A 23,607-nucleotide genomic window follows, 5' to 3' on the forward strand; every position below is an offset into this window, starting at 1 on the left:
CCCCGCCACGTGACCGGTCAATTGCCGACGCAGGGCGGGGCGAGGCCTGGGGAGGGGCGGGGCCCTGGAGGGGCGGGGCCTGGGAACGGCCCCACTGAGGGAGCGGCGGGGGAGGACGAGCCCGGTTGTCGGGCCTCGGGAGCGCGCGCCGGGGCCGCCTCCCCCCGCGCCGCTGGGCAGGATGGTCCGCTCCGAGGGTGAGGCGGGCCGCGCGCCGCGGGCGGAAGGAGCTCGAGCTGCGTCGGCTGGTTCGAGCGGACGGCGGCGGCCGCGGAGTTGCGGCTTCCCCGGAGGCGCGTGACACCTGCCGGCTTGTCCCCGAGGGTCTCGGCCGGGCTGCGGGCAGCGCTGCGTGCCCGGGAAGGCCGTTCCTCGAGCCTGCGCCTGCGCCTACTGACCGGACCGGCGCGCGCTCGGCCCCCATGTCGGCCTTCGCCAAGAGCTACAACCCGTTCGACGACGACGGGGACGATGAGGGCGCCCGCGGCCTCTCGGACGGCTCCGGCCCGCCCGCCGACCGGCAGCAATACCTGCGGCAGGAGGTGATGCGGCGCGCCGAGGCCACGGCCGCCAGCTCGGGCAGGTCCTTGGCCCTCATGTACGAGTCCGAGAAGATAGGGGTGGCCGCCTCCGAGGTGAGTCCGCCGCGGAGCTGACCTGGGACCGGCCAGTCGCCGGGGAGCTTTTTTTTTTTTTTTTTTTTTTTTTTTTTGTCTTTTGAGCTTTGGGGAGTTCCCTAGTCACTGAGTTTAGTTTAGGTTTCGACTTTCCGTGATCTGTTGACTTCACAGTGACCGGTGAGCTTGGTAAAGATGTGTCCATTCCGAGCAGGAGAAACAGCCCGACCACTTTGGAGACTGGAGTTGTGGCTCAGGGCCCGGGCGTTTGCTTGCGTGAGGCCCTGGGTCCCATCCATAAAAAATAAATAAAATGCACATGTGTATATGTGTATATATGTATATATATATGTTTTTTGCTTAGTCGATTCCCCTATTCCCATTTCTGCTTGTAAACTCTGCCCTGTACTGTCTGCTCAGAGAGGTTAAAAACTCCAAAGAACAGAGCCCAGCTTAGAAAACTGGAGGAGGATCTCTCTTAATGTTCTTCTGGGCAGAAACCTTGATCCAGGACCCCACCATTCCTCCTGGAGAGACAAAATGATGGCTGGGGCAAGGATGAGTCAATCTCAGCTGTGACAGTGCCACCAGGCCAGGTCCTGTCTGCTTGTGTAAGCCACTGAGTAATCAAGAGCCTATTGGGTCAAATTGAGGGCCTCACCTTTACCTCCATTATCCAAAAACCATGTCCTTGACAAGCCAGCCAAGTTTGTTCATATTCCTTAAGTTCACTTTTGTCAGTTCATCTTCCTATGCATGTGAGAGTTTGCTGTAGTCATTAAGTGAGCATTGTTCGGTTTTTGTTTTGTTTTGGGGTCACACCTGGAGATGCTCAGCGGTTACTCCTTGTTCTGTGCTCAGGAGTTATTCCAGGGGAGCACGAGAGACCATGTGGGATGCCAGGGATCTAACCCCACACCCTCCCCACTGTATTATCTCATGGGCCCCTTAAGTGAACATTGTTCTTTCTCAGGCACCCTTTTCTCTCCTTAGCCTCCTAATGAAATGGTTTTGTTTGGGCAGAGAATAGGGATTTTTTTAATGTATTAGTAAATTGATAACAGATATTCCACTTAGAATAATTCATCATAAACATTTGTAGCTGTGAGATAGACTAAGGAAGGTCAATTATTGCCTTCCTTCTTGGATCTTTTTGTGATTCTTTAATCTGATTACAAGTTTTATTTTGTTTTGTTCTTGTGGTTGTAGTTTTCTGTTTTTTTGGGTCACACCTGGCAATGTACAGCGGTTACTGCTGGCTCATGCACTCAGGAATTACTCCTGGCCGTGCTCAGCAGACCATATGGGATGGTGAGAATCGAACCTGGGTCGGCCACGTGCAAGCAGGTAGGGCAAACATCCTACCTGCTGTGCTATCCCTCCAGCCCCCTGATTACAAATTTTAAATGGTCAGCTCCATCATTTATCATTGCCACTTTTAGGGGTTCTTGTCCTTCCTCATTTTTTCCTGCTGATGGCATTCCTCACTGACCCACTTTCCTCTTTTTCCTAGCCTGGTCAGGAGAGTTTAGCTTCGGAGTTCTTGCATCTCACAGTTTCAAGCTTCTTATGCTGCAGTCTATGTGGGAAACTTTGATTTGTGGAGGACTGCCCGAGATTTTAGGATACTGGTGGATGGAGGTCACTTAATTGAGGACTCAGGCCCAAGGAAGCTAAGAACTGTGTGAAGAAATGACTTTGAACACTGTAAGAACAACTGAAGTTGGAAAGCAAGATGATACAAAATTAGGGCAGCATGGTGGCAGAAGATAAACTTAAGTAACTTAATCTTTTTTTGGGGGGTGGGGCATACCTGGTGATGTTCAGGGGTTATTCCTGGTTCTGCACTCAGGAATTACTCCTGGTGGTGCTCAGGGGACCATATGGGATGCCAGGGATTGAACCCCCATCAGCTATATGCAAAGCAAATACCGTACCTGCTGTATTATCTATCTCTCCAGTCCACGTAAGTGACTTTTAAGGCTAAGATTTCTGCAGATAGGCCAAGGAGGAGCTGTGTTCTCTGAACAGAGAGGAGATAGATGCATGGGCTGTGAATTTTAGGGTTGGGGGACCAGTGATCACTGCTGCCCTTTGCCCTTTGACTCTTCATCCTGCCCCCTTAGGGAATCCCTGTGTGCCCTGTCTATGATTTCTCCCCACTCCGCCCCCCACACTCCCTCTGTGCTCACCACACTCAGTTCCTTTTCCTCTCTCAGTTCCCCGAGCTGGCCCTGCGTGTACTGCCCTCTCTGCCTGGAACACTCTTGCCTCACCCACACCTTTTGACTCCATAACTTCTCAGCTGCTGGGTTTTCTTAGCCCATCAAGAACCTTCCTGAAGGGCTAGAGCAGTAGCACAGTGGGTAGAGCATTTGCCTTGCACACGGCCAACCTGGGTTTGAATCCCAGTATCCCATATGGTCCCCTGAGCACCGCCAGGAGTAATTCCTGAGTGCAGAGCCAGGAATAACCCCTGTGCATCACCAGGTGTGACCCAAAAAGAAAAAAAAAAAAAAAAACCAAAGAACTTCCCTGACCCCATTCCACCCCACCCCATCCCCGCCCATTCCCACTTAGTTCAGGTGAAGATTCCCCACCTTGTGTATGTGCTGGCTTTCTTGTCTGTCCCCTTGGATTCCCAGGACCACAATGTTGTCAGCAGATGAGATATCAGATGGAACTGCACTCATCTTGACTTTACAGTGTAGAGTATAAGTTCCGTGTTGGCAGAGATTTGGGACTGTTTCTTGTACCCGCTAAGTCCCAAGCCTGACAGAGAGTGAGTGCTCCAGCTGTCTTCCCACATCTCTCACTGCAGATGTCCCCAAAGAACACTCAGCCAGCAGCAGTCCCTGATGCCTTAATTCCTCATAGGGCAGGTGGGCATGACCCCCCCCACCACAAATACACATACACACAAGGCAGTTTACACTCTTAACACATTGTCAGCTGCCTTTATTCTGCTTCTGCTTGCTCTGTCAGGAATCCTCCTACTTATCAAAGAGCCACAAGCCAAAGAGGGATTGAAATGCTTCCTCTCTGTGTGATCCTCAGCATTGTACCACTGCTCCAGCTAAATCTTTTCTAGGACTGTCTTTTTCTACTTTAACTTTAGATCAGTCCTTTAGGAGCCAGAGAGATATTATAGGAGTTAAGGCTGCCGCTGGCTGGATCCGTAACAGGACATGTGGTATCCTAAGTGCTGCTAGGGGTAACTCTTGAGTACAGAGCCAGTAATAGCCCCTGAGCACTGCTTAGTGTGTGGCAAACTCCGAAAGCAAAAAAGAGAAAGTTAAAGTTTGTTGGGGACTCAGAGGATCCAAGGTGCTCAAGTCTATGTGTATTGGAACTGGGGTTGTAGATTACCAATAGAAAGCTGCCCCACAGGCGCGCGTGTGTGTGTGTGTGTGTGTGTGTGTGTGTGTGTGTGTGGTGTATCTTGGGTTCAGTCTCCAGTAGTGAGGCGGGACAGGGGATCTTTGTGCTGATACCTAAGCCAAGTTCTTTATGTACAATGGGTAGCTCACTTCCCGAGAACCCTAGTCTCTTCTGTGAACTCCCATTCTCAAAAGGACCCTCTTGAGAAGGGTAACAGGCACCCTTTTGGGAGACAGGAACTCTCCGTGGGATTTACAGTGTTTGAGGCCTGCCTTCGTAATAGTAGGGGTGCAGGACCTGCATGACCAGAGTTATTAATGTTTGCTCTCTTACCGAGCCCCCCCCCACACACACACCCTTCCTCACTGGTTACAGCTAGACCTGGCTTTTTCTCTGCTTATGACAGAGGAATTTAGCAGAAGAGATCGAAGAGACTTCTCTCCTTTGCTCACCTCCTGAACAGCAGAACGCTCTGAATATCAGCTTCCAATGCATAGGGCCTTGCAGAAGCTGACCAGAGTAGCATTTCCTCCCTGTCCTTCCACACTCACACGCAAGACCCACCACTTGTTCCTCTGCACTTGTAACATTTCATTCTGTTGGGAGAGGGGCTCCCTTACCATGGGAACCCATGATAGGAAATGAGAGTTTGAGAGGTGGTGTCACTTGGAACAGAGGAAAGTAAGATCTCTCTGTAAATTGGTTAAGGTTTTGATAGCTACTTGTTACTGCAGTGACTCTTAAGTTAGAGGTGGAAGGGCTGAGGCAGACAGGAGCTGTCTTTCGTGAGGAAGTTCAGGACATGCCTCCTGGTACAGGAGCAGAGGTGTGTCCCACCCCTCCATTCCTGCCCTGCCACTCAGCTCCACAGTGCTCACACACACAAGGTTGCCCTAGTGATTATACTTGGTTTCATGCATATAGGGCAGGTGCTTTAGCCACTGATCCATCTCTCAGCCCCAAAAATTAGGTAATTATTTTTCTTCTTCAAACTAGCCCTCTAAGAACTACTTGACATTTTGAAAAACGTAGAGCAGATTTTTTTTTTTTTAGGGTCCCACATCCTATGGCATTCAGGGCTTATTCCTGCCTCTTTGCTCAAGGATCACTCCTGGCAGTCTTGGGGGAACCATATGATATGCTGAGAATCAAACCTGGGTCAGTCACAAGCAAAGCAAGCTCTACACGCTGTATAGTGATGGTACCCACTGAGTTATCATTCCAGTCTCCCCAATTTTTCTTACTCAAAAACAAAACAACAAAACCTGGTGCTTTCTACAAATACATCTCATGATCTGGTAAAAAAAAAAATATTTAAATGTTCAAAGCAGTAAAATTAGCACTAAGTTTATTTCCAACAAGTTAAACAGAAGTTACTAGTAAGTTCAGCAAGTGCCTTCATTTTTCTGCCTATAGAATATGTCCTTTATTTCACCCACCTTTTAAGGAGTTATTTAAGGAGTTATTCCTTGTGTTGCTAAGTGTCCCAAAGGTTCTTTATTAGCACCTTTCTATGTAAAACAGGCTCTAAGAAAACCCAATGGATATAGTCTATATAGGGATGAGAGAAAGCCTGCTCAGGGCGCAGCTGCGCAGGAATGTGGATGAGGAATGTGGCAGTCGGGAATAACTGTCAGGGGACCTCTGACATTGGTCGCTGCTGTTTCAAGGTAGGGGGTTGTTGTTTGGGTCTTGAACAGTGCTCAGGCCCTGGGCTCCATCCAGTCCTACTTAGCTACTCAGCCCTGTAGTGCCAGGTGGCTAGTGGGGGTGTGTGTTGGACAGGGCCTCAAACCCAGGGCCTCCGCATGCCAGGTGCACACTCCAGCTCTCCCGTAGCACTGGCACCCTGGCTCTGTAGTTAAGGCTTTGTGTGTGGGGAGTGGGGTTTCCTTTGGGTTTTGACCCTAACATGGGGGTTGTTCCTGCTGGTGCTCAGGGGGCCGTACAGTGCCCAAACCAGAAATTAAACCCTGGACTTCACCCTTGAAAGCAGATACTGTCCTGCTGAGCACCTTGCACGGTGACAGATTTTAAAACTGAAACTAGATGGTTGGAATTGAACACAAATAAGGTTCCAGAAGGACCCCATAACCTAGCCTATGAAATAAGAGCTTGAAGACATATTTGAGGCTCAGAGGACTCCTTTGAACCCACTTGTCTCAAGGACAGGAGTATGTAAACTCTAGTCCCAGGGTTTGAAAGCATCTCCTGCTTACCTGTTCACCCCCACTTCATTATCTTATGTGGCCCTGCCTCATGTGGGTATGGGGGAAGGGACCATCTAAGGAAAGGAAGTAGAGGTATAGCGGTGAGGAAGAGAGCTGGAGATATATTGTCAGAATGTGCATTGTGCCCCGCACAGAGGGCAGCAGTATGTCCCGCACGTGCTCACCCGGGGTTGATGAAGAGCCTGCCACATACACCATGCCGTCTTAAAAGGGTAAGGGGAGGATCGCAAAAAGTTGTAATGCTATCATCCCTCATTCTCTCCAGGAGCTCGTCCGCCAGCGAGGAGTCTTAGAACACACAGAGAAGATGGTAGACAAGATGGATCAAGATCTGAAAACCAGCCAGAAGCATATAAACAGCATTAAGAGTGTGTTTGGGGGGCTAGTCAATTACTTCAAACCCAAACCGGCAGAGGTCCCACCTCAGCAGAATGGCACCCTCCCCTCCCAGCCCAGCAGCAGGTGAGTAGATCTTCAGCTGTCCACAGAAAGGGAGCAGGTGAGGGGCTGGGTGCAAATGGCCTAGACTTTCAGGCTGCATCCAGTGCCTGAAGGGCTCCAAGAAATCAGTGTTACCTAAACCACACAGACACTTGAATAATTTCAACTTGAGGCTGGACAGTTAGTACAAGGGTTAGGTTAGTGTGTTGCACACACCAAATATACCATATATGGTCCCCCGAGCCCCATTAGGAGAGATCCCTGAGCAGCCAAGAGTAAGCCCTGAGCACAGCCAGGTGTGAACCAAAAACAAACAAAAAGGGGGCTGGAGAGGTAGTACAGTGGGTAGAGTACTTGCCTTGCATGTGGCCAACCTGAGTTAGATCCCTGACACCTCATATGGTCCCTAAGCCTTGCCTGGAGAGGATCCTGAGCCCAGAGATGGTATAAGTCCTGAACACCACTGGATACAGGTGACCCCTCCCATTCCTCCCCCCCAAAAAAAAATTCAGCCCACGCAACCATGCCAAGTATCACCAGAGTGGCCCCTAGACCTCATGACAAGGAGGCGTCCCCAAAAGTCCTGTGTTCAAAGATAAGAGTTTCCACTAAAATGGATTGCATGCTATTCACGTCTCAGATCATTGTGTCTGTATTTTTATTATAAACATACAGTTGGATTGAAGAGTTGACTTAATAATAGAGCACATGCCTTGCATGATCAAGGCGCCGAGTTTGATCCCTGGCACCACATGTACTAAATTGCTGCTTTCCCAGCAATACATCACCACTGGGCCAAGCATTGCTGGAGTGGCCCCAGCCCTGTCCCCTTCCCTTCATCACATCTCAGTGTGGCCCCATTTTATCTCGTCTGTTTATATATGCACATATATCCTATATCTGTATTGTAGGAAACATACATAATATACCGTAATATAAAAACTTAAGAGATAACTCAGTAGACTGAAGCACAGCTTTGTGTGTAAGGAAGCCATGTTTCAGTCACCAGTACTGCACCACTGGGAGCAACCCCTGAGCTCCAAGCCAGGAATACCACCTAAGCACCACAAGTGTGCCCTGAAAACAAATTTTGGTTTTGGAGGGCTGGAGCAATAGTACAGCAGGTAGGGTGCTTGCCTTGCACACAGTTGACCTGGGTTCAATCTTCCCCTTAGCACCGCCAGAAGTGATTCCTAACCAGTAAAGCCAGGAGTAAGCCCTGAGAATGACCAGGTGTGGCCTCAAAAACAAAAAACGTTTTTCCCCTCAATTCGGTGCTTTCCATAGTTTGAGTCAAAGTATTTATTTGATTGTATAGATTACTTTTTCCATTTAACTCAGAAAAATTCTTGTGTTGTTTTGTTGTTAGTGGTGTTTTTTTTTTTTTTTTTTTTTTTTTTTTTGTCACATCTGGCAATGTTCAGAGGTTATTCCTGGCTCTGTACTCAAGAATCACTCCTGGTGGTGCTCTGGGGATCAAACCTGGGTTAGCCACGTGCAAGGCAAATGCCCTCCCTATTGTACTACCGCTCTGGCCCCCAGGAAAATCACAGTCGCTGTCACTGTCATCCCGTTGCTCATCGATTTGCTCGAGCGGACACCAATAACGTCTCCATTGTGAGACTTGTTACTATTTTTGGCATGTCAAATACATCACAGGTAGCTTGCCAGATTCTGCCGGACAGGCAGGATACTCTCTGTAGCTTGCCGGGCTCTCCGAGAGGGGCCATTTCATGATCAGATTTCTCTGTCACTTTTTTTTATATGTATAATTTTATTATTTTGCATGTGAAAGAAACTTCGGACCTTCCACAAGTGCTTTACCTCTAAGATGTGTCCCCTTCCCTCTCTGTCTCTTTTCATTCTGGAAACCAGAGCTATGTTTTCTGTACAGCCGGGATGGGAGGCAGGCCTTCTCTAAGTGGTGCCCAGGGTCTGGAAACCACTCCCAGTAGTTCTGGTTCAGGGACCAAGCCCAGGACGCAGTGCTTCTCGGGAGGCCTGCAGGGCTGCACCAAGTAGAGGTCAGGAGGCCATGCAGTGCTGTCAGTTAAACTCCCACCTTCACACATGTGCCTTAGTCTCTCCTGGCTCCTGCAGAACTGCTTTTTCTTGCCATCACTTAGCAAGCCCAAGATAACAATCCTGTTTTGCGAGGGATAAAGGTGTATACACCCAGAAGTGCTCAGAGACTATTATGGCTCTGTGCTCAGGAGTGACCCCAACCATGCTTGGGGAACCGTACGTGGTACCAGGGATCTGTACCAGGATGAGCTGCGTGCCGGGCAGGCATCTTAGCTCCTATCCTATCTGGCCCTAGCAACTTTGGAGGGGTGAGCACAACATGAGCACATGCAGCTGTGCTCATGACTTACGGATCTCATGGCTCAATGCTCAGGGATGACACTTGATAGTGCTCAGGGGACCGTATGCAGGGATGGGGATTGAACCTAGGTCAGATGCAGACAAGACAAGCACCTACCCTTTATACTGTCTTCTGGCCCTTAATAAACATTTTTTTTCTTTTTTTCTTTTTTGGGTCACACCCGGCGATGCTCAGGGGTTACTCCTGGCTCTGCACTCAGGAATTACTCCTGGCAGTGCTCAGGGGACCATATAGGATGCTGGGAATTGAACCCGGGTCGGCCGCGTGCAAGGCAAATGCCCTACCTGCTGTGCTATCACTCCAGCCCCGTTAATAAACTTTTAAATAAAAGCGCTCACTGTGATTTAACTAGTTCTAAAACTTTCTGAGAGAAAAAAGGTTTTGGAGCAGCTTCAAGAAGAGAATGCTTTAGTGGTACAGCCATGGATTCTTTCATTCATGGGTCCTCAGTGCCCAGGCTCTGCCTTAGAAGCTTTAAGATCAAGGGGCAGAAGTGATAGTACAGTGCATAGGTCATTTGCCTTGCAAGCAGCTGAGCCCAGTTTGATCCCTGGCACCCCACACGGTTCACCAAGCACCACTGGGAGTGATTCCTGAGCACAGAGCTAGGAATAAGCCCTGAGTACAGCCAGGTATGGCCCAGACCCCTCAACCCCTGCAAAAAAAAAAGGGGGGGGGGGGCTGGAGCAATAGCACAGCGGATAGGGCGTTTGCCTTGCACGCGGCCAACCCAGGTTCGAATCCCCAGCATCCCATATGGTCCCCCAAGCACCGCCAGGGTAATTCCTGAGTGCATGAGCCAGGAGTGACCCTTGTGCATCGCTGGGTGTGACCCCAAAAAAAAAATATATATATATATATATATATATATATATATATATATACATACATATTTTTTTAAAGACATTCTCAGATGAAGATCTGTCTATGGAAAGTATAAGGGAGATTGGCAGTTAGCGGTAAAGGAGCCCTAAAGAGGGGTGTGTGGCCCTGGAGATTGAGGACTTAGGGTTCGAGGTTGAAGGAGAGGGTAAATGACAGATAGATGGCAGTCAGGGTACAGGAGAGGCTGGGACAGCGAGGCATTGGCTGCTTCAATTGAGGAGTTCAGCAGGCTCCTGTTATTGAGAAGATTCAGGCCTGTGAGCTCCTAAGTTCCTGCATTTGCAAAAATCACTGCAATAGGCCAGAGAGATAGTATAGTGGGTAAGGCATTTGACGTGCACCCGGCCAGCCATGCTTCAATCCCTGGCATCCCTTATGGTCCCCCAAACCCACCAGGAGTAATCCCTAACCATAGAGACAGGTAATAAGCCCTGAGCACCACTAGGTGTGGTCCAAAATACAAAAAGAAAAATAAAGTCACTGCAAAGTGTAATTTTATAAAGTACTCTAAGTTGGCCAAAGAGAAAGGGAAGGGGGAGGGGAAAAAAAGAAAGGGAAGTAAAAGTTCCCACAGGTATAGGGGATTGGAAAGTGAAGGACTTACCTATATAAAGGTAAAAAGAGGCAGGGCTAGATTCCAGGCTAGAGGAAAATCAAAGAGACATTAGTATGCCCAAAACTAATGGGACAGGACGTGTGCAGAGGGAGGGAGAACCTCATGGAGAATTACTGAAGCTGAGCTTAGCTGATGAAGTGGCCAGGCTGCCATTCGACAGCGGGGGTGAAAAGGGGAAGCCTGGCTTGAGGGGAGGGACTTCTATGATATCTTTGAGGGTTCTCTAAGGTAGGGAGTGTGTCTCTGAGTTTCAAAGAAGCCCCTAATTATGCTAGAGCAGCCAGACTTGACGTGGAGTGGGGGGAAATTAAGGTATTCTGTATAATAACAAAACAAAAATTGAATAGTTTTTTTTGTATGTGTGTTTGTTATATATCTCTAATAATGAGAAGTGTGTGTGTGTGTCTGTATCTGTGTGTCTGTCTGTGTCTATGTGTGTCAGTGTCTAGGTATTAAACCCAGACTCGGGAACCTCATAAGGCAGTTACTCTATTGCCAAGCTGTATCTCTGGCCCCCAAGAAGTACTACTTACTGGAGGCTCAAAGTTGCACTATTCTAGAGGTTCCCAAACTTTTATCTCCTGTTTACTTCAGAGAAAAAAAATGACAACTTAGCACTTTCTTGGGAAGTGTGCCTGTTTTAACTGGCCAAACAGAAAGTGCCTTGTAATCACACCACCTACCCCCAGGTCATTCCAGCACTTAGGGGGAGTGGGGAGTATCTCCCCTTTGGAAAGCACTCATCTGATCAGTTGTCAGCAGTCATCTGGAAAGACCAGACTCTGCTTCTGCCCATACAGAATTAGGTCGTGGGCTAGATTTGACCCATGGGTAACAGTTTTAGCCTGTTAGTTCTCTCTTGCTTTCTTCCACCTGGTGTTAGGGTTTCTGTTTTTGCTGACAAAGAGAGAGCTGATGGGGTCATCTCCCCAAAGATGCTGATGGAACCCTTGCTTTGTACAAAGGAGGAATTGATTTTCTCATCCAGGCATGATGTGGAAAAGACTGCTCTCACATGGGTGGTTTTCCTTTTATAAAGTTTTCTTTTTTCTTATCCAAAGGTTGAAAGAAGCCATCAGTACAAGTAAAGAGCAAGATGCAGCGTACCAGGCCAACCACCCAAACCTCAGGAAGCTGAATGACTCAGGTCAGTGGTGGCCTTTGCTCCCAGGTGATATTTGGGTTTTCTGCGGGGACTTCTGTGTTTGGTGCTAGCCCTGAGTGTGTAAAAGGCATTGGAGGCTCCAGCCACTGTCATCTCACTTGTGGATAGAGAGAAGAGCTGGGGCTGCATCCCACTGAACATGAGCGGGCTCACCATTGTGTGCTTCCGACAGTGAAAAGCCGTCTGCAGGAAAACTCCAGTGGTAAGGACAGTGTTCCTTCAGAGGTGGTCAAGTACTAATCTCACACTCCTGATTAGGGCAGATTAGATGACAAAAGGAGAATTAGGATTTCAGGTGGAATTGTAGTTGCTAATCAGCTGACCTTGAGATGAGATGGTTCTGGGTTATTTACATGGCCCCGGTGTAATCCAGGAAGGAGACAGGAGAGTCAGAGTGAGGGACCTAAAGATGCTCGGCGGCTGACTCTGAAGTGGGCAGGTTCAGATGATCTCTAAAGGGTGCGAGATGAGACGCTAAGAATTTTGAACTCTCCACAAGAGCAACTCTCCCCAGAAGGCATTTAATCCTGTTGATCAAGTCCCTATTAAGCCCTCTTGGGCTTTGGGCTTCCAGAATTGCAGGATCAGTTTATGGCAGCTTGTTAACAGCAGCATTTGGAAACAAATTCAGCCCCAAGCCCTTCTGGGTAGGGCTGTAGCAGTGCAGACCAGGTATTCAAGAGAGAATTGACTTTGTGTTCGCCTACCCCATTCATGGTGAATGATGTACCAGAAACACAGCTTCTCTGGAATAGGGCTCAGGCCTCCTGCAGGCTTTTCTGAAGAGCCTTAGGAATCCAGAACATCAACAGGGCACTGGAAATAAGCACTTCCTGTGCTTCCTGGCAGGAACCTGGTCACATAAGAACCTGCCACTTTTGGGCTGGAGTGATAGCATAGTGGGTAGGGCGTTCGCCTTGCACGCGGCCGACCCGGGTTCATTCCCAGCATCCCATATGGTCCCCTGAGCACCGCCAGGAGTGATTCCTGAGTTCAGAGCGAGGAATAACCCTGTGCATCACCGGGTGGGACCCAAAAAGCAAAAAAAAAAAAAACCTGCCACTTTTATGGGTCACAGTCAAGGCCACACCTGCTGGCAGAACTGGAGGCAGGAGAGTTAGTTCACACAGTTGTTCCGTCTGAGAGCCTGTGGAAGCATGCCTTGAGGCATGTTGGGAGTCCTGCACCCGGAAGACTTGGCTATAGAGAACTTAAGGAAGTTTTACTCAGTAGCATATATTAACTTCGAAGACTTTGAAAAGAAAAACCCACAGGGTGGGGGCATGGCCCACGGCATAACCCCAGATTTTGTCCCCCATGTGCTGAGCACTGTCCAGGCAGCTCTGTGGTCTGGGACCCCCAGCAGCTCAGCAGTGTTCAGTCCTCAGCACACTGCCAGGCAGACACCCCAACTAAAGGTGACAACCCAGTGAGCACCACAACCAAGCAGGTGTGACAACAACAAAGGGAACAGAGAGGGCAAGAGAAAATGCTGCTTTGAGGCAAATGGCCTCAATGGACGGTTCTAGAGGGAAAAGTGCTTAGTGTAGAAGGAGAAGTTTCCCCAAAAGATGTAGCAGGGTGGCAGATAGACCCTTTCCTGTACTAGGCATTTGGACACTTAAGATATCTTCAGGCATTTTTTACATTTCTTTTCCTTGAAGTGAAAAGGTAGTAAAGAAATACACTTTAAAATGAAAAGATGAGGGCTGAAGTGATAATAGAGCAGGTAGGGTTTGCCTTGCATGCCCGGAGTCTTTCTGAGCGCTGCCAGGAGTCATTCCTGAGTGCAGAGCCAGGAGTAGCAATGTCCCCTGACATTGCTGGAGGTGGCCCACAAAAAAGAAAGGAAGGAAGGAGGGAGAGAGGGAGGGAGGGAGGGAGGGAGGGAGGGAGGGAGGGAGGGAGGGAGGAAAGAAAGGAAAGAAGGAGATGATCAGCTGTTAACCATTTTCATAACATCATTTTGATTTGATTTCAAAACCTTGTCTTCAGACTCCATCCCAGACCTGTGTAGCTTTGCATTGTCACTGTTCTACTGTATGAATCTCTCTTTTCTGAGCACAGTTGTGTACCAGTATCTGGCCAGAAGGACCTATATAAGTTGAGGGTCTTGTTTCTTTCTTTCTTTTTTTTTTTTTCTCGGACGGGGGCCGGGATAGGGGAGGACACTGCCTCCCAAGTGCAGACTATACCTGGCAATGCTAAGAAAGCAATCCCATGAGAGGGATCAAACTCAGCCCTCTCCTTTTCAGACTTGTGCTCCAGTCTGAAATCTGAGCACAAGTCTGTGCTCCCAGGTCCCTAGCTTGAGGTTTTAGAACTCCAAAGAACTATCCCTCCCAGGGGCTGTAGTGATAGCACAGCGGGTAGGGCATTTACCTTGCATGCAGCCAACCCAGGTTTGATTCCCAGCATCCCATATGGTCCCCCAAGAACCTCCAGGAGTAATTCCTGAGTGCAGAGCCAGGAGAAACCCCTGTGCATCGCAGGGTATGACCCAATAAGCACAAAAGAAAAAAGAACTAACCCTCTCAGACAGTATTTCCACCCTCTCCCATTTTCTCAAGTCTGCCTACACTCCCCTTCTGCCTTGTCTATTCACACTCATCTCTTTGAGTGGTCTCAGAACTAACCACCCTTTTCCTTGCTTCCATCCATCTTCCAGGTTAAGATTCTTTGGGCAGGGAAACATTTCAAAGGCTGATGCACATGCTTTGCCGCTGGAGGTCCAGGTCTGATCCCTAGCACCATCAGTCCCCCAAGTACCACTTAGTGTGGCTCAAGAACAAAATAAGATTACTTTCGCAGGCAGCATTTCAAGAGATATCAACTAATCGTCTGCTCTTTATTTCCTCAGACCCCATCCCTAGTGGAACTGGCTCTGCTGTGAGTTCCGACGTTTACCCAAAGAATGCCCAACTCCGAGCCTATCATCAGAAGATTGACAACAATCTAGGTAAGACCGGAAACTGCCATCGAGGCTGCCACAGCTCACTCAGAGCACTGGGCCCTAACCTGCTGTCGCCTCTCCCTAGACACATGACTAGTCCACATGATAATGTCCATCTCAAACTTCACTCTGAAGACTATCCACTCTGTTGTACCCTCAGCTGGATCAGGGGAGCAAGGTTCCAGCCCCTCTCACAGGGGCCATCCCATGCATCTGCGCTCTCCATTTGTCCCCTTGCCACTTGAAGCCTGGCTTTTCTCCTTCAGGGATCAGGAGAGGGAACAGGAGCCAACACAGAACATCACCCAAGGTTGTAAGTGGCTGCCCACTGCAAGCCTACTCATGTGTGGCCGCACTACCAGGTCACAGCCCCAGCCTCTGGCCCCACCTGCCTTCATCACAATGACAGTCCTTTCCTGTCCCCATTGGCCTGTCCTGGCCTTGCTCCCCACGCTGTGCGCTTCACTTTGTCATCTCCCAGAGAACGCCCTGTTCCACTGCAGCACCCAGCCAACTGTGCATCTGTTCTTTTCCTTACTTGACTGTGGGCATCATGCCCTCAGGAGTCTTTCAGACTGAATCCCTGTTCACCTAAGCCCTCTGATCCCCCTTTTTTTGGGGGGGTCACATCCAGCGATGCACAGGGATTACTCCTGCCTTTGCACTCAGAAATTACTCCTGGCGGTGCTCGGGGGTACCATATGGGATGCTGGGAATCGAACCCAGGTCAGCCGCATGCAAGGCAAACGCCCTACCTGCTGTACTATCGTTCCAGTGCCTGATCCCTTTTTAATGAAGAGAGAGGAGCTGGTTATTCGAAGTTCAGGTGGAAGCATGTGTGTCAGTGACGGATGTGTACCTTTGAATGGTTTTCCTGAGTTTGTTCTAGGTGGAGTCTCCGTTACTGCCTCCTCTGATCTTTGCTCTGAACAGGAACCTCTCCCATGGCTGCCTGGGCTCCCGCCTGCCCCCATCAGGAGATAACTGAGTGGCAAAGTTAGTCAGATCCCTTCTCCACCCATAATAAAGGAAGTCACTGGAGGATAGAACTGGAGACCCGGCTTCTGTGCACAGGCTTCTCATGTGCTTCGCCTCCTGGGAGAGATCAGGAATCACACCCTGGCCTTGGCCTGCCCTCCCACTCCTACATTGCCCACCACAGCCTCCTTTTATCTTTTTTTGTTTTTTGTTTTTTGGCAGGAAGTCGGGGGGCGGCATACCGATTGGTGCTCAAGGGTTACTCCTAGCTCTGCAGGACCATATGGGATGCTGGGAATGTAACCCAGGTTAGCCGCCTGCAAGGCAAGCGCCCTACACGCTGTACTGTTGCTTAGTCATTCCTTTTTTCTTGTTAATGTTTAACCTTTGTTTCTGAGTGCATTGATTCTTGGATAAGATGGTGGGGGGTTAGGTAAGTGCTTACCCCCACCCAGCAGCAGTCACAGGTTGGTGTCACATGTATCTTGCACATGTGCTCATGTGTGCACTGTGCGACTTGTACGTGGTCACATGGTGTGTGCATATCTGCTCCCAGAGTTTTACTTACATCCCAACCATCTTTCTAAAGCTTTTTTCTAAACTCTCTTTGAAAAGAGATTTTAACATTTCCATCCCCTGCTCTTGGACACTGGATTATTTCTATTGTTTCTTCTTCAAGTTATCCTTTGGCCAGTCCTCTGAAGAAATCTCTGTTCAAATTTTATAACTGAATTACTAGAAGTAGAATTATATAAGGTAAATGAATTAAAAAGTTTTTTGTTTGTTTGTTTTGCTTTTTGGGTCACACTTTGTGATGCACAGGGGTTACTCCTGGCTTTGCACTCAGGAATTACACCTGGCAGTGCTTAGGGGACCATATGGGATCCTGGGAATCAAACCCTGGTCGGCCACGTGCAAGGCAAATGCCCTAACTGTACCATGGGAATTGAACCCTGGTTGGCCGCATGCAAGGCAAACACGCTGCCCACTGTACTATCACTCAAGCCCTAAAAAGGTTTTTTTGAGGGGGTGAGGTTAGGGCCCCACCTGGTGATACTGAAGGGTTACTCTTGCCTCTGTGCTCAGGTAACCATATGTGGTGCTGGGAATGGACCCAGTGCAGGGCAACACCTTAACCCCTGGACACTGCAGCCAAAGAAATCTTCACTGGGTAAGGAGCCTACTTTGCATGCGGCTGACCCAGATTTGATCCCCAACATCCCATATGGTCCGTAAAGACTGCCAGGAGTGAACCCTAAGCATCACCAGGCGTGGCCTAAAAAACAAAAAGAAAAAAAAATTTTCAGGACTAGTTACTCAGTGATAGAGAATTCCCTGGGTTCAACCCCTGGCACTCATGCGCACAGGAAGATGGTATTATTTTAGGGCCAGAGAGACACTTCAAAGAGCTGGTATGTGTATTTTATATTCCAGAGGTCTGACTTTGACCCCTGCTGGCATTGCATGGTCCTCCAAACACCACTGAGTGGCTCCCAGGGGACATCAGCTATGGCCCCCAAACATACCCCCCCCAAAAAAAAAGTCTTTACAGAAATAAGACTGTCGAGAATATACATAAGCAAGAACAGAGAAATAAAGACCCGTAATTTTGCATTTCGTTGTCCCCACTGCTCCCGTGGTGTACCTGTCTGTCAGCCTACACCAGCACCTGCAGGCAGCAGGGAGGAGAGCCCATTCTGGAGCTCCACCCAAGCCCCAGCTGCCCTTTGCCCTCAGCCCAGGAAAGCCTTTACTTCTGGCTTCTGGACTCTGTCCTTGGAGAGACTCATCTGCTTGGAGCTGGCCTTCCAGACACCCCAGGGGACCAGAAGGCACCTGTGGCCACACTGAGGATAGGAAGAGACAGAAGGCCCAAGGGCACAGTAGGGAAGAGGAAAAATGTGATCCAGAGCTCCAGGCTGCAAGTGTGCAGTTGGCATGAGAGTTGTCAGCTGGGGCATCTGAGCAGGAAGCAGTCATTGTGCAGAAGGTCTGGAGTGGTACTCAGAAGACCCTTCAGAGCACAGCCAGTCACCCTACCTACACACATCCCCCTGTACAAATCCTAAGTGCCCTTGGCAAGTGAAAACTTTTCTTCTTACCACACTCCCCAGCCCCTTAGGAACTGGACCAAGCCCACCTCTGACAGCTCTCCCTGGCCTGGCAGCTGTTTATTACCACTCTAGCTCAGTATGCCTATTTTCCTGTCCTTTGCTGTTGAAATTGCCAACAAACTTTCTGTGACCTGAGATGACCCAATAGGTTTTAATCTTCATGGAATTCAAGCTTAGGGGTTCCAATAAGCTCAGGAAGCCTAGAATTAAAGTCATTTTGTTTAATTCTTTAATGGACCAGAAATAGTATAAGGGGTCAGGCACTTGCCTTTAATGGACTGATGTCACTTCAAATCCTGGCACCACACAATATTATTCCCTGAACACCTCTGGGTGTGGCCCTCCATCCCCCTACCCCCAAATCTGCTTAGATTTCTTCTTTTTTTTTTTTCTTTTTGGGTCACACCCAGCGATGCACAGGGGTCACTCCTGGCTCTGCACTCAGGAATTACCCCTGAGCGGTCCCCTGGCGGTACTCAAGGGACCATATGGGATGCTGGGAATCGAACCCGGGTCGGCCACATGCAAGGCAAGCGCCCTACCCGCTGTGCTATCACTCCAGCCCCCTGCTTAGATTTTTTGTTAGAGTGTCAAATGTGTATATATGCTGACCATTTTTTTACTTAACAGCTTATCTATATTATTATTATTATTATTATTATTATTATTTTGTGAGTGTGTGGTTGGTTTTGTGGTGCTGGGGAGACCATGCGGTGCTTGGTATTAAACCTGGGCCTTCCACATGAAAAGTTTGCACTCCACCCCTTTGAGCTATTTCCCTGGGCACACGGCAATGCTCAGGGCTTACTTTTGACTCTGCTAAGGGATCACTCCTGACTGTGCTTGAGGATATATATGTGGTGCCTTGTGCTTCATCCACTGTATTGTCTTTCCAGCCCCATTTCAAATCATCATTACTCCAAATATGCATTTGGGTATGCCTCACTTCTTAGAGATGTAGCAGCCAGGGAACTTGAACTTCGACCTGCACAGACTCAGTCATACGCTATTTGTCCCCAACTTGATGGAGATAGACATGATGTTTAGGGTAGTGTGGACCCTGGCCGCTGTGACCCCAGGGCTTTCGTAATCAGCCTGCATACCTCTCTGAAGCCTAAGATTGGAGCCTCTGCATGAGGGCAGATTGGAATGTCTTCCCAAACTGGCCCTCTCCGCCATCCCTCAGGCACCAAGCACAGACAGCAGGCTGCCCACACTCTTAAGTAGAACATTGTCTTCAGTCCTGCATACCCAGCCCCATCACAAAGGAACACAGTCAGCTTAATTGACTGCAGACAGTAACCCTGCAGAAACAAAATAAGGGCCCTCTCCGCTCTTTGATGAAAATCACCCAAGAGGTCTGAAGAGCTATCTTCTAGTTTTGATTTGTATTTACTCAATAATAATAATTCCCATGCTTATTTGCCATAGTATATCTGCTTTGAAAAAAATGTTTTGTTTTGTTTTTGTCTTTTTGTGTCACACCCAGTGATACTCGGGTTATCACTGGTAATATGTGATACCCTGGCTCTGCACTCAGAAATTACTCCTGGCAGTGCTCAAGGACCATATGAGATGCCTGGGATTTAACCTGGGTCTGCCACATGCAGGGCAAACGCCCTGCCCACTATACTATCACTCCAGCCCCAGCTCTTTATCCACTCATCTGTGGTGGACTCTTAGCCTGCTTCCATTTCTTGGCTATCATAAATACTGCTACAGTAATCATAGCATCATACATATGTTTTTGAATGCTTAACTGAGTATGGGGCTAGAAGATAGTACAGTAGATAGAGTACTTGCCTTATATGTGGCTACTGACATTCGATCCTCGTCACTCCATATGGTTCACTGAACACCACCAGGAATGATTCCTGAGTGCAGAGCCAGGAATAACCCCTGAGTATCACTAGGTGTGGCACATGCCCTCCCCCCGCCCCGGAAAAAAAAAAAAAGGAAAAGAAAAAAAAGAAAAGGAAGGCTGACTTAACTGTGTGTAAATAGATTTTTCTTACTTGCGCCTTTTTTGTTCATTTGTTTGGGTTTTGGGCCACCCAGCTGTGCTCAGGGAATACTCCTGATGGCTTCAGGAGACGATATGTGGTGCCAGGGAATCGAACCTGGGTCAACCACATGCAAGGCAAGGGCCTTACCTACTGTCCTCTGTCTTTGGCCCCTCTAAAGCACAGCTTTTAGAAGATATGATCAGAACCTTGGGAATCTCAGAGGTGCCAAGAAAAGCACTTCCCCTTGCTGTGACTGTTTGCTCAGGTATATGTCCTTTCCTCTTCACAGATGAGCTCTCCTTAGGACTGGGCCGACTGAAGGGCATAGCACTGGGGATGCAGACAGAAATCGAGGAGCAAGATGACATTCTGGATCGCCTTACGAACAAAGTGGAGAAGTTAGATGTCAACATAAAGAGTACAGAAAGAAAAGTTCGACAACTCTAAAGATAAATTTCTACCCAATTATGATGAAAAAGATTTGAAAGATCCTTTAAATTCCTAAGAAATTTCACTTATTTTATTATGTACTTTATATGTGTTTGCAATTGTTATAATAGAGTGGGTCTTAAGAGGCCTTGTATGTCCCACTTTTTCTAAGAGCCAACACATCTAAGTTCTTTGATCTGCCCATTTTGAGTTTTAGTCTGACATTGTAGCCTAACTTCTGAGTCTACAATATTGGAATGAGAAAAGTTACATTTCTCACATTAGTGACCAGAGGGAAAGATGTAAGCAGAGAAAAGGAGATTTGATTAGAGTCCCAGTCTTGGGGGCCAGAGAGGTGGATGTATGTCAGAGCACAAGCTTTATGTGCCTGAACCTTGGGTCAGTCCCTGGCACCTCGTGGTCCTCCATGCACCATGTGGGAGCAGCCTCAGCACTGCCAGGTGTGACTCAAAACAATTATTGTTGGACCCACCAATCTCTCCCTACTGACTCTATCGCAGATCTTTCTGTGAGGGAGTGTCTGGGGACCCTGTGTGCCACTCTTCTAGAAGGGACTCCTTCCCACCCCTTCCCATCTCCCGGTATCATGCATTTTAGTGGGTATATAGACCTGAAAATGTTGTCACTCTGGTACCTGGAAATGGGAAGGAAATTGACTAAGCCCTTTTTTCTCAACATGGCATTGGCTATGTGACTTTGCTAATTTGATATTGTATCCCATAAATAAAACCCTTCAAAGCAAAGGAAACTTCTTTTAAGTGCTGTGGCAGTCCTTCAGTATTTGTGTAGTATTTGTGTATAGAAAACTTATCCTGTAATACATGACTTTCCTAAAAATACTGACAGCCTCTTGTTCAAGCCACTTCACAGTCTTATTTCTCCATGTCACTGAATATCCCAGGATGTGAGGACATGATTCAAGGTCATCAGAATCACACACTTGTCCTTCAGGTGAACTCATCATGATTCTTCTATGGAGAACTGGTCAAAGGAAGTGCTAAACTATACACCCCTCACAAACAAGTGCTCAGGGCTCTCAGAAGGCTGCTCAGAAGTTGAGAGAGAGAATAACTCCTTCTTCCATGTATATCCTCATTACTTCCTGATTGTCAGCATCAGACATAGATCCATGAAGCTTCAACCATTATACTTCAGACCTAAACTTTTTTTGCAAATAAATGCATGTAAAGCTGCCACCAGACATTCTCTTCAGAGGATGATATTATCCTCCTTAGTAGATCAGTGATTTAACTAACGTGAAGCAAAGTAGCACTTCATGTACCTTCCCTGTCTGTTGCTAGGCTAAAGTCAATCCTACCCACTCATTTTTTTCCTATCCCAATAATATGGAAAGAGTTCCCCCCCCTTATGCTAAAAATTTGTCTTCCATATCAGAGGACCTGTTACATTATATCTTGTTCTTAAACATATCTTTAAATTCTTGGCCAACCAACAGTCTTAAGCAATGTGCTATCTGGAAGCTTGTGTGTGTGTGTGTGCTCATTCGCATGTTTGTGCATGTACATGTATGTGTACACACCTGCCACATCCAGTGGTACTCAGAGGCTACCCTTTGTGCTGTGCCTGAGAATTAACACTTAGGTGACCATGGGTGCTGAGAATTGAACCCAGGGCTCCCACATGCAAGGCATGAGCCCCAGCCTTTTGAACTATTATCTTCAGACCTCTGCTAGGTCTTTATTCCTGCTCCCATGCCCAGGAAAGGCTGATTATTTATGGCAACTATAAAGCAAATTTTCTGGGCCCTGGGGCTAGCCTTGCAAACATGAAGTTGTGAATTTGATTATGTATTGCCGTATGTGCCAAGTTTGTGATCTCCAGTGCACCTCAAAGAACTCTGAGCACAGTGACTGAGTATATGTGAATACTACTCCCAGGAGTGCGACCCCTAGTAAGAACATGTGTAAACACCACAACCAAGTGTGCAACCCCATCTTTGTAATAGCAAAAACAAGATGGAGACCAGAGCACTAGTACAGTGGGTAGGGTGTTTGCCTTGCATACAGCCAAACCAGGTTTGATCACTGCCATCTTACATGGCCCCCCAAGCACAGCCAGGAGTGATTCCTTTGTGCAGAGCCAGGAGTTAACCTGGACATCACTGAGGGTGACCCCTCCCCCAAAAAAAGATGAAGGGAGGGGAATAAATTGTATGTATAAATTATATCTGTATACACATGTGAAAGTTCCTTGCAATTTTAGAGAACACAGGAAGATCTGAGGAGCTGTCAGAATCTTTGCACTTGATAATGATCAAAAAGAAAGCATCTTTAGGGCTGGGGTAAGGTACTTGCCTTGCATGCAGCAGGCCCGGGTTGGATCTCCAGCACCCCACATGGTCTCCCAAGCCCGCCAGAAATGATCCCCAAGTGCAGAGCCAGGAATAATCCCTGAGTACCACTGGGTGTGACCCAAAAATATTTTTTAAAAAAACACGTATTAACATGCCTCATGAAGATGCTCGTTTTGGCTAGGTTATGGGCTTTGGTACCACAGAGAAGATGAACTTGTCCTTGCCTTGCCACATGGAGTCCTTAAGACATATCTGTGTGTATAGTTACGCTGGAAACAAATTGTGCCTTCCAAAAATGTGGCTTTTCTAACTTTGGGTTGATTATATGTTAAGTGTGCTACTAACTTAAAAATAAGTGCATTCTCTTTCAGAGGAAATGATTTGTAACATCTAGTGATTTTTAATTTAACAGCAGTGAAGTCTCCTCTTTCTTGCATACAGTAGGAAATCAGACCTGAAATGAACTCAAGCAGCAACAAGAAGAATATACAAGTGCACTTTAATTTCTTCCTGTAAATATGTAATTATAAGTGTACACTACACCTGACTTGACTAAAAACATTATACTTTGCCTAGGGCCTTTGTTTCCTGCAAAATTTTTGAAATTGTTTTATCTCTGTCATGCCCTCCTCCCCCCTCAAATGATAAGAATCATTTAATATACTAACAATGTTACCATCTTCAGTTCCGATGAATGGAATGCTTTTGTACAAAATTATGAGTGAGTCATTATAAGTGCTTATGGAAGGGAGGGTCTTTTTGTTGTTTTAAGTATGTATCACATTAGCTCATACAGCATGCCTTCAAGTCAACATGATGAGATTCCATCGAATAAAATGTGAAGTTTTCTAATCAAATTCTGTCTCCTGTTGGCAGTTGGTGGGAAGGATCATCTTTATTTAATTTTCACATATTTAGTCTTTGCAGCCGTATTTAGCTCCATGAACAAACTTCTAGAAATTCACCCATCTCTGCTATTAGAATGATTTTCTGTCTCCTGTCTGCCTGCCTGTTCTATAGCACCTTCAAGATCAGGGCTTAATGGGGTCAGAGTGATAGTACAGAAGGGT

The 23,607-nt window shown here is 47.6% G+C and overlaps 1 protein-coding gene and 1 non-coding gene across 3 annotated transcripts; one reads left to right on the forward strand and one right to left on the reverse strand.

Moving 5' to 3' along the window:
* Positions 1-113: 113 nt before the first annotated feature.
* SNAP29 (synaptosome associated protein 29) lies at positions 114-23,394 on the forward strand. 2 transcript variants are annotated; one of them, XM_055119394.1, is made up of 5 exons: positions 114-635; positions 6,495-6,691; positions 11,619-11,704; positions 14,583-14,681; positions 16,740-16,829. In XM_055119394.1, the coding sequence occupies exons 1-5, from the start codon at positions 423-425 to the stop codon at positions 16,787-16,789; spliced, it is 645 nt and encodes a 214-aa protein (XP_054975369.1). In that variant the 5' UTR covers positions 114-422; the 3' UTR covers positions 16,790-16,829. The 2 variants fall into 2 exon arrangements, with proteins under 2 accessions (XP_054975369.1, XP_054975368.1); XM_055119393.1 differs by lacking the exon at positions 16,740-16,829 and adding an exon at positions 20,063-23,394 and having other exon boundaries at positions 118-635.
* LOC129399473 (small nucleolar RNA SNORA70) lies at positions 18,932-19,062 on the reverse strand. Its single transcript, XR_008627109.1, has one exon. It is a non-coding gene; the product is annotated as a small nucleolar RNA SNORA70 (small nucleolar RNA).
* Positions 23,395-23,607: the final 213 nt, after the last annotated feature.

The sequence above is a fragment of the Sorex araneus genome, chromosome 11 (genome assembly GCF_027595985.1).
Source record: "Sorex araneus isolate mSorAra2 chromosome 11, mSorAra2.pri, whole genome shotgun sequence".
Lineage (NCBI taxonomy): Eukaryota > Metazoa > Chordata > Mammalia > Eulipotyphla > Soricidae > Sorex > Sorex araneus.

Excerpts from the sequence above, each read along its gene's own strand:
- SNAP29 (XM_055119393.1), top strand. The coding sequence starts at position 423 with ATGTCGGCCTTCGCCAAGAGCTACAACCCGTTCGACGACGACGGGGAC. Across the intron at positions 636-6,494 it reads TAGGGGTGGCCGCCTCCGAG|GAGCTCGTCCGCCAGCGAGG; the intron begins GTGAGTCCGCCG and ends CATTCTCTCCAG. Across the intron at positions 14,682-20,062 it reads GAAGATTGACAACAATCTAG|ATGAGCTCTCCTTAGGACTG; the intron begins GTAAGACCGGAA and ends TCCTCTTCACAG.